Source organism: Branchiostoma floridae, chromosome 11 (assembly GCF_000003815.2).
Source record: "Branchiostoma floridae strain S238N-H82 chromosome 11, Bfl_VNyyK, whole genome shotgun sequence".
In the NCBI taxonomy this organism is placed as follows: Eukaryota; Metazoa; Chordata; class Leptocardii; order Amphioxiformes; family Branchiostomatidae; genus Branchiostoma; species Branchiostoma floridae.
In genome coordinates this window covers 19,214,123-19,225,282 of record NC_049989.1, presented here as the reverse complement: position 1 = coordinate 19,225,282, position 11,160 = coordinate 19,214,123, and the positions used below count along the sequence as shown (strand labels likewise).

Here is an 11,160-nt window from a genome sequence, read left to right as displayed (position 1 = left end):
GTTTTCAAGAGTCACTGATTGAAGAACTGTTCTATTAACGGTCTTTTAACAGCATTTACAAGGCCTGACATGTGAAAAGGGGTCCTCCTCAATGGTAAAAACTACAGAGTTGTTTCCTGCTCTACGCGAGTGGGTGAATCTTCAATATGACCATCTCTATCGACAATACTTATGTTGTTATCTGCTGATGGAGTGTCGTCGTGTGAGGCCGTCCCGTCAGGGTTGCTGGGTTTCTTTATGCAGAGGAGGCTGAGGGAGGTGACGATGATGGAGCCGGCGGAGAAGAAGGAGACGTTGTAGTTTCCCGTAGCATCGTACAGCCAGCCTGCAGAGAGGCAAGATCTGTAACTTGATTGCGCAATAATTGTATAAGGTATAAAGCATAGCATCTACTGATACATCTACGTTTTGCTAGACAAAACCGCGAGTGGAGCATGACGTCTAGGGACAAACTCAAAGGTCTTACCCTAGTGTGGCCCTATAGAAATACAGTTCTATAAGGATAATCAACTTAATGCAGAGTGCATGGTATGGGATGAAAATGTTGCAATCATTGAAGGGATTTCTAGCATCTAGGCTTTCTTTAATATGATTTTCATCTGTATACCATCCAGGGGCTGTCACATGTCCTAATGTATTCAAATATACTATTTATCAACTAATGTATCTAAATATACTTTTTAAGTCCACTGAGGCAAGATCAACAAGTAGTCAAGAAAGACTTCTTGAAAAATCCATATGTTAGTGGTAGCAGTTCTATGCTGACGGGAAAACTGCATTTACTATCTTAAGATGATTCAGTTGCATTAATTGTGGCATGATCTCAAAGAAGAAACCTTTAAGCAAGCTTCAAGTGTGCTAAAAGGCAGGACGTTTGCAGTGTTTCTCTAAGACCTGCATTATGCCTTAAGCGTACAGAAGAAACCTTTGCACATACAATGTAGTTTACATTTGCTTTAAAGTAGTCCCTATGCATGTACAGAGAACGCATACATTTTACTTTAACGTAAAGGAAACTGCTTCGTCTTTCCAATAGAGGATTCTAGTATAATCCCATGACTACATATTACCAGTTTGGTACAAAACAAGCCAAACAGACTTTTATTTAAAGTAAATAAAACAAATGATGATACCTGCGATTGGTGACCCCAGCAGATAGGCTGTCCCTCCCGCCAGCAAGGTCCATCCTATGCCGTTGAAGAGTCGGGCGACTCCGGTGTACTCTCTCACCAGCACGGCTATCAGGGAGTGGAACACTCCGGAGGACAGGCCGTAGAACGCCATGTACACAATGAGCGAGGCATAGGACCGACAGAAGGGCACGAACAAATTACACAACCCCACCCCTGCAGCTCCGATCATGTAGACGTTAAGTCTACTGATGATCCCCAGATCGGCAAACCAGCCTGCAATCAGGCGGAATATGAACTCGCTAATGCCCATGACCGAAATTAAAAACGACGCCTCGGTTTTACCAACTCCGATGTTTTGAGCGTGTTTTGCCATGTGGACAAATACAATGGAGTAACCAAGCATGGTGCCGAAATGAGAGACTAGGAACAGAGCAAAAGCGACGTCCGTCAAAAGCGACACGTCGAAAATCTCCAACACCTTACGAGTAGATGAGACACACTTGTTGCAACCTGACTGAGGGTCGTTAGGATGGTTTCTATGATTTTTGGACAACAAAGCCTGCTGTTCCAGGTCTTCTCTGAGACGTATAGGCCGGAGTAAAGCCCCACATACACACCCATGAAGGGTGATAGCAGCGATCACAAGCAGCGCCCCATGATAACTATACTCGTCTATCAGAACCTGATACAGAGGTGACAGGGCGAACATCCCCACCCCGTTTCCTGACAAGCCTATCCCGTTCGCTGTGGCCCGCTTCTTGTCAAAGTAACGCCCCACCATGGTCAGACATGGCGAGTACATCAACGACATGGCGAAGCCTGGAAATAGATATAAAGAAAAGTTTCTGTTGTTGTTTCTTTGTCGGGCAAAAGTGCCAGCACCAACCTTGTCGTCACATAACTGCCGAAAGACGTGTGCTAGGACTACGAAACTTGGTGACTTTTCCTAAAATATTGTTGGCAACAATTCTACGATATCTACAAACTATAAGTTTGTGATTATTTTATGGCAACAGGTTTCTGACAGACATTGTACCAAATTTACTAATTTTGGTTTAAATAATGAGGTTACAATTTTAGTTTGCAATGCCACACTTGGTTTCCCATATCCTCAACGTCCTATATAACCTTATGTTACATTTATGATTAAATATTCATAATTTTTGCTAAAACAATTGAAGCCGAACCCCTGCTTGAAGATTGGACACCAGGCCGTAAAGATTTAGGAGTTAAACAACCTTTATAGCTACACAGATTCTTAAATTGCATACGATTGCTTCCTAATAAGTCGTACTGCCCTGGATCATATTCTAGATCATGATCCAATGTAAACGAATACTATACGGTCTTTACCTGTGACAATTCCGAGGCTGAATAGCAGGTACGTCACACTCTGGGCGAACGAGCTGATGATGAGCCCGACAGCCGCCAGCACCGCGCCTGTGGTGACCATCAGGCGGCAACTGGTCAGCTTGCTCAGGGCACAGGCGATAGGAGCTGAAACAAAACAAACAAACGTAGTCAGTACTCACGTATTCATCTCACATCAACACATTTTAATGATAATTTCTTCCTCTGGCAACACGATTTGCGGCCTGAGGGCATAATTATTAGTCTTGTTTACATAGAAATCATACAAGTGCAAATATACGTACTCTCAAATCCCGTCAAATTGTTGGTTAACATCTTAGAAAATAAAGTTTGATTGAGCCCCCGAAAAAACTATTAACAGTTCAAGCGAATATCACTGATAAAGAATCTGCATATTTTTGTTGGCATTCACATTGCACTCTTACATAATGCATAACAAACATGAGTTCCTCCAAACAATTACAATTTGTGGATGTTTCTATGGGCTTCAATGCACCAGCCATTGCACCAGGTCTGGCTTTCATTGGCTTTATGGCTATCTAGACATAAGTGTTCATACTTACAACATATCAGCGTCATCCCCACCAATGTTGATTGGATGAAAGCTGTGTCCCCAGCACCTTCGTTAAACTCTTCTTTAAACACGGGGTAGAACACACCGAACGACTTGATGGACGCGATGACGACGATGTGCATCAGGAAGCTGCTGAGCACAACCAGCCAGCCCCAACCGCCATCTGGCGGATGTTCGAGGTACTGCACATGTTTTTTGCTCTCGGCAATCGTTGGTTGTTGGACAGGAATGGCGATGTGTTTAGGCGTGCTTGGGGCGCATATGGCGTCCACGTCAGCCGAAGCTGTGCTCGACTGTCGCTTGAGTAGTCTCCTCTTGTTTCTCTCGGCAAGACTTGGTTGTCTCTCTGGAATGGGGGCATGTTTAGGCGTGCTCGGTTGTCGCTCTGAGATGCCGGTGTGTTTAGGCGTGGCAGGAGCGCATATGGCGTCCACGTCAGCGGCAGCTGTGCTAGACTGCCGCTTGAGTACTTTCCTCTTGTCATTCATGTTGGGATTTATTTTTTAGACAGCTGCAACAGGTAAATGATATATATGATTATATATGTCAAGACTAGACAGTTAATTCAAGCAACTCAATTAGAGAAATGGAAATATTTCTGTCTCTGTCTCTCTCTTTCTCTCTCTCTCTCTCTCTCTCTCTCTCACACACACACAAGGGGGTGAAATATACAAATTTAAGTTAAATATACTAAAACGCCTACATTTAAAATGGAATCTATGTGGACAACAGCGCTGTACTATTGGCAATTTTATGCCTAGAGTTAGTAGTAGTCCACTACTAGTCTAGAGTTGATTTTGTTAAATGTAATCAGCATAACGTTAACACTTGACATGCTCACGGTGGCTTCATTGGCCTAAAATCAATACATTTTTCTTTGTATTATTTATATTAATGTACTAAAGGATTATTTCTTTTATCTAAAACGGATCATAATTAGGATGTAATTTTGAGATCACCCGGTGGCTGTCATGAATTTCCTTTAACCGAGCCCAAGCGATGAAAGCCGACAATCTGGCAAGGCTTGTTCGGAGCTTTAGCATGTAATTATCTGTTGCTGCGCGCCAGGTCAGAGGTATTGCGTTATAATTACCTTTTTACCTTTGCCAGAATGGCTAAGGTTATGTTTTGGGCTTGTGAGTCTGTGTGTGTGTCTGTGTGTGTGTCTGTGTGTGTGTTAACAGCATAACTCAAGAAGTCTTGGATGAATCCCGATAATATTTGGTAGGTGGGTAGGGTTCGGGAAAACGAAGGTCAAGTTCGATAATGGGCCCCCTAGCGGCTTGCTAAGGTACTGCAGCGGAAACTCAATTTTTTATATCTCGTGTTCTGGACATGCCGTGGTCATGATTTATGGGTGGTAGATAGCCCACGGGGCAGAGAGTATGTGCTGTGAGTTTGGGCCCCCTAGCGGCTTTTTTGGTACTGCAGGCGCCGGTTTCCTTTCAAACTTTGGACGAGAATAACTCTGCAACGTGTTGACGGATCTTCATGATTTTTGGTATGTAGATAGAATGAGTGTTGACTTACATAATTGAATACTAATTATGTAAATCAACAGCTAATTTGCATAAATAATGAGGAAAGTTTATAAATCAACTGCATTCCATGATAGGACTTTCAAACTTGTCACATATGTAGCTGAGAAGGAGAGAAATGTCAATAGATATCAATTATGCAAATGATGACCTCATTTGCATAATTAATGAGAAAATTTGAACATGTTACCGGATCATCATGTTTTTTGGTATGTAGGTAGCGTAAGTGAAGACCTACATAATGAGATACCAATTATGCAAATCAACAGATAATTTGCATAATTAATGAGGACATTTTATAAATCCACTACATTCCATGATAGGACTTTGAAACTTGTCACATATGTAGCTGAGAGGAGAGAAATGGCAATACATATTAATCATGCAAATGACGACCTCATTTGCATAATTAATGAGAAAATATGAACGTGTTGACGGATCGTCACGATTTTTGGCATGTAGATAGCCTAAGTGAAGACTTACACAATGTGATACTTATTATGCAAATTAACAGTTAATTTGCATAATTGATTATGAAAAGTTCATAAATCCACTGCATTCCATTATAGTAGTTTCAACGTTGTCACACATGTAACTGAGAAAGAGGAAAGAGAGTATAAGGGGTGTATTTAAAGACTTTGAAAGAGAATAAGTCAAGAAATTGATCCTTGGTATGCTGATAGCTTGGTATGCTGATAGCTTAAGCAATGCTTGATACAATTTGATATTGATTAATTGTAAATTGGGACCAAATTTGCACAATTAATGCCGAAATTTTACAAACCAACTCCAAGCATATAATTATAAAACAAAATGAAATGAGTAATGCATTTGTCTACAGACACCACTCTACATAACAGACCTAGTTTATTTGGCAAAGGTATGTGTTCGTGGAACTCTAGTTTCTAAATGTGCAAGGCCGCGGGGAGAAAGTGCCTATTGCTAATGCAATTTGTGATGGCCGTAAAAAGGATTGTGTGTACTGATCTCGATCGGAAATGTACAACGTAATGGAAGGGGTGCGTGCTAAACACAGAATGGTGGATCATGTAGGTAGTCTTGAAGATAGTCATATTCTCTCATAGATGGCAAATGCGAAAAGCTCATGAGACGGGTACTGTACTACCCCAATACAAAAATTGGGCGGTCATACTTGTTAACAAAATCTCTACGTCAGTTTAAAAATATTCATTTTACAATTACAGATTTGCATGAAAAGAAGTGGAAAAGTTATATGATGTGATGCATGAGTCCACTTCAACCAAAATATCAAGTCACTTTCATTGCATACCAGGCTACATATCCCAGATACTGCCACCCCCACCCCTCCCTGGTGAAAGGCGCCTCTCCCCAGTTACTTGACTCTGCAGAAGATTGTAGCACTGATTGAGTCTAGACCTTACACACCTCATGTGCGGAGAAATGAGACGTCCTTCATTAGTGACCTGTGTTCCATTTATATATATATCAAGCCATGCACTTGATCGAACCGTTGATTATACGCGTGGACATTGATATATTCACTATTCCGAATTACACTGATTGAATCTTTACATTTGGCACATTGTTATGTGCAGAGACTGAGATAAAATGTCCTGCATTAGTGACCTGTTTTTCCATTGATAGCAATCAAGTCATGCACTTGGATGTGGAACCGTTGATTAAACGTTACGCGTGGGCATTGATGTATTCCCTTTTTGAAATTGCAACGTTTTAGGGCTGGCCAGACTGGTTTTTGTCATCAAATTCCTAAGAACTTTATGACTTATAATAGTATCTACGAATCAATACATATTCCGCAATATCATGGACATCTAATTGATGTTATACGTTAGGAAACGTACAAACTATAACAAGAAACTACTCCAGGTCTGCTGTAGCGTTCCCCTGCTTAACTAAGTCCTTCATAGTCACATATTTTTACGATGCTTCAGTATAGTTTAATCGTACTTTCGGTACTTTCCTTTTTCGTTCCTTTCCGTTCCTTTTCTTTCCTATTTGCACTTTCAGTAGACCCCATCATCATCATCATTTGTCATCCTCTTGAGAGGTGATGCAAACGAAGTTGGCCTTCCAGAATTGCCTGTCCTTCATCGCCGTAAGAAGACCTTTCCCCTCCAGACCTGTTTCTTCCTCAATGAGCTTCTTGAGGGTTGAGCTTGGACGACCGACTCTTCTCTTAGTGTCGGGGGACCACAACAATAATCTACCAGCTGGTTCGTTGGCTCGTGCCACGTGACCCGCAAGGCACAGCCGTCGCTGTTTCACTTTTGTAGAGACTTTTGGTAGTGGTCCGTACAATTGTTTGTTTGTAGTATGTTTCCACCATGGACAGTTATAGACTAGACGAAGCATCCTTGTATATGTGCCATTGAGTTTTTGGGAATGTGTCTTAGACATAAGCCAAGATTCAGATCCGTACAACAGAATTGTTTCAATACATGTCTGAAAGAGTTTTGTCTTGGTTTGTTTTCTGATGGGGGATTTCCAAACTCTGTGCAATGGGTGAAGGGCACTCCATGCCAAGGCTATCCTAACATTCATATCGTGAAGACTATCGGTGAAACCACCTAAGTATTTGAAGTCGGAAACCCGCTCTATGGAGCTGCCATCAGATGTTAAAAGTAAACTAGGAGTTGTTGGATTTAAGTGCATAAACTTTGTCTTGGAAGCTTGGGTAGACCCCAATAACTAGAAAACTGGTTGAAGCACTAACTTATAAGGACCGTGTGCAAAAGTCACTTAACTATATATGTTTGCATAGTTCCCAATGGCGAGACAACATCATATAGGAAAAGTTAGTGTCCTTTGTGAGGCAAAGCGGGGTCCCAAGTGCTGCAGAGACCATCACTGACTATATTTTTTTTTACTTAATGGTCACCACGTAACAAGACCTAAAGGCCACTCAAGGTTACGGGTTACATGCATGTAACTGTAACAGTATATCTTCGCCCTAGGTCAGAAACATCATGATTGAGACCAGCCCAATGGCTCACTATGAGTGAGGACTAACTGACCCAATAGGCGAAGCAGGGGTTACGAGGGCTGCTCGGGAGATTCCCTACCCCTATTTTTACCGGAATGGTTTGACCCGCTCATGTTCGCACATGTGGCGGGTTCTGTTGTCTTATATGTCTTATATAGCATATACGAATGATCACAGTTGTTGTTTATATCCGGGGTATCGACAGCTGGTGCTTATCAGGACGTCAGTGGATTGGTTTAGAAATTGTTATTTAAAGTAGCAGATCAAATCAATTTGTAAATCAATCTTTTGCCAAACACCTGCTTTTTGCCTACCACTGCGCTCGTACAGAACGACCGGCAGGGCCCCTCTTTGAACTAGACGGCGATCGCGATGCGCTCTTACTGCGACCTATAGGATATGTGTAACCTTTGGTTTCATACTGGTTGTGTCATACAATCATGTGAAAGTGTGACGGAGAGGACAGCAAGACACACAAAGTGTAAAAAAAATCGTTTCTTTTCTATACAATTCCTTGAGAGATATGTAAAATTTGAGGTCGCAGAGAGAGCGCGACGAGAGCGCCGTCCTAGTGGAAAGGGGGTATAAGTGATACTGTAAATGCAGAAATGTTCGCGGTGGATAATGTTCGCGGTTTTCGCGACGACCACTTCACCGCGAATTTAAAACCACCGCGAACATTTTTCTACTATGGCATTAGACTGCAGTGGTGTTACCGCGAACTCAAATTCACCGCGAAAAGTCCTTTTTCCCACTACCGCGAAATTAAATCCCCGCGAAATTAAATACATTTACAGTATGGCATCGACCGTCCGTCACTCGGAGCCTGACATGTCCTACACGTGCACCATGCGGTGACGTAATCTCCAAGCAGATCCTACGGTAGCATAAGATAGCATCAAAAGCTGGCAGAGGAGCGAAGCTGGGCTAGAAATGTACACCTCTTGGCTGACTGCACTCCTTGGCCAGTTTAGTACGTAAATGCATTTAAGTTCGCGGGGACTCAATTTCGCGTTAGCGGGAAAGTGGAGTGTTCGCGGTGGTTTTAATTTCGCGGTCGTGCCAATACACTGCAGTCACATACTGTACTGGAAAAATGTTGAAGTTCGCTGTGCTTTCAAGTTCGCGGTAAGACTGTTTCGCAAAAACCGCGAACATAAAACCACCGCGAACATTTCTGCGTTAACTGTATCCAATGCCATCGTAGGATCTGCTTGGAGATTAGCGGCGGCGGGCTCATCCTGAGTGAGACAGAACTTGGTATCCACGACTTCTGCAAGGTCTATAGCAGTTTAATTACAGTACATTTAAACAGACGTAATAGATATCTATAGATACGAAAAAGTCAACATGTTGAGTCGAGTGTGTCATTTACACTAGTCTATTGGTTCTAAAGTCTAACAACATGCGGTGGCGGGACAGGACTTGGTATCCGCAGCGAGTGCACGTGGGTTGGGACTAGCCTCCATAGCAGGCTCTCTGGTGCCTTTTTGGGCTCATAATACACTTTTACTGGCCATTTCTATTTGTACTCGGTCGCTGATTGCTGGCCTTTTCTGATTGGAAGCCGGCAATCAGAAAAGGCTTGCCTGCGACCGAGTACAAATAGAAATGATAGAAATGGCCAGCAAAAGTGTATTATGAGCCAAAAAAAGGCCCCAGAGAGCCTGCTATAGAGGCTAGGTTGGGACCCGAAACTACGTGACACGAGGACACGTAAACCGCGACCTTGTAAAGCAGAGAGGACGGAGAAAATCACCGCCTAGCCGAGCGAAAATGGCCGGGAGCGCATGCAGTGGCAACGCTCGCATCAGCCTGTGACCCATGAGTCGGGGCGGGGCTAGCAGGGCAAGGCCGATTACCAAAAATGACCTGCAGCACATTTTCCAGATACATGTGTAGACTAGAAACCGTAGCCTCCCCAAGGCTTTCCTTCGGAGGTACGAGGATCGTAGTATTCGGCGAAGGGAAATTTGACATGATCACATGTAAATCTAGTACACCCTTGCCAAAGACAAACATATGTATTTTCAATCTACTCATGTTATGTCCAGACTGCATATCCACGTACTTAGGCTAATATATAAGCAATGCTCTAAAAAAGAGAGTATGTATTGTACAGCAGACCTAATCGTTTAACTTGTATATTGCACTACGTCAACTCGCCATTTATGTTCACATTTCCGTGTCATTGTATAAATTGATCTATTACTGTTGCCTTACATTGTACCATGTAAAAAATGTCGTGCAATAAAGTTCATTTACTCCCTATTTCTACCGGGGCACTCACTGCCCTAGGACAGGCCCGCGGCACCGTACTTAAATGGCACCCAGGCTATGGGAGGCAGTCCTTGGTAAGGTTCATGTTCTCCCTCCGGCTGTGCGGCCGGCCGAACCCTATGTTAGCAAAACTCCCCTGGTAAAATTACTCTCCCTTTTACCGCCAGCGTAGTTATTCTGGTAGAGACTGTGTTAGTTTATTTACCCGTAAGCGATATGATATCGACCGTTTCAAATGGCAACAGCCGTTTAAAGGAAGGAAGTTTGAAAATCTTAATCGCCTTCCATTGAAACTGGAGGGCGCGAAGATACTGTGCTTTAGAAATAATGATTAGTATTCCTCAAGCCCGTCGTGGACGCTGTGGTATAGATGTAAGATGTACCTAAGCAACGCTAAGTAACAATCCAAAGTATGCTGTTTGCTATGCGCAAACCCCTTGAACTGTATTATACCTCATGCGTCAGACTGTGTTTATAATCACTGCTTAGGTCGCGCCCCAAAGCCGAGCAAAGATTGAAAGAAGGTCAAACCGTCTTTCGTGGCAAGCTGTGCGGCGATGACGTATTTTGATTGTAATGCCTATGTGGTTTAAGGGCCCGTACTTACTCTTGTTCTTAAATAAAACGCGGTAATGCGTTTGTAAGTATTGTCCGAGAATTTGCTTATTTTGACTTTTTAATAAAAGATCGCCATTTTTCGTATTAATATATATGTATAGAGTTCGTACATGTACTTCAACTTGCATTTCCCATGTACTTTTAAATACAATTTTATTGGAAGGAATAATTATCTATTATCAAACACGCCTCATTTAATCCATTTCTGTATTTCTGTACTTTTTTTTTTCATTTGAATAACTCACTAAGCCCACATATGCCTAAATGCATAAACATTTAAGTGTCTTCGTTATTTAGCAGTTGTGTGCATGCTATAAGAAAAAAATTAAAATTAAAGCAATCGAACATCCAAACGTCAATTAAAATAACAGTATTAATAGCGAGTCTAGAACAAAATATAAACGCCGGAATCTGAAAAAAGCTCACCTTAATCTACCAATAGCCGAAGGTGATTTTATAATTGATCAGTGTTAAGTAGGCTAAAAGCACGTTTATACGCGAAAGCAACCTGCTTATTACGCGCTCAAGCACATGCATACGCAAACACACACGCACATTGCACACAGATACACACAGACACACATAAACACACATACGCACACACACACACACAGAGATAGACACACACATGAGCACACACACACATACATACACACACAC

The 11,160-nt window shown here is 42.3% G+C and overlaps 1 protein-coding gene across 1 annotated transcript; it reads right to left on the bottom strand.

Annotated features, from left to right (window-relative positions):
- Positions 1 to 101: 101 nt before the first annotated feature.
- Positions 102 to 3,592, bottom strand: LOC118425326 (monocarboxylate transporter 13-like). Its single transcript, XM_035834134.1, has 4 exons — positions 3,068 to 3,592; positions 2,487 to 2,630; positions 1,134 to 1,952; positions 102 to 325 (listed from the first exon to the last, which is right to left on the bottom strand). Exons 1-4 carry the CDS (start codon positions 3,564 to 3,566, stop codon positions 102 to 104), a joined length of 1,686 nt encoding a protein of 561 aa, XP_035690027.1. The 5' UTR covers positions 3,567 to 3,592.
- Between the last annotated feature and the right edge of the window lie 7,568 nt (positions 3,593 to 11,160).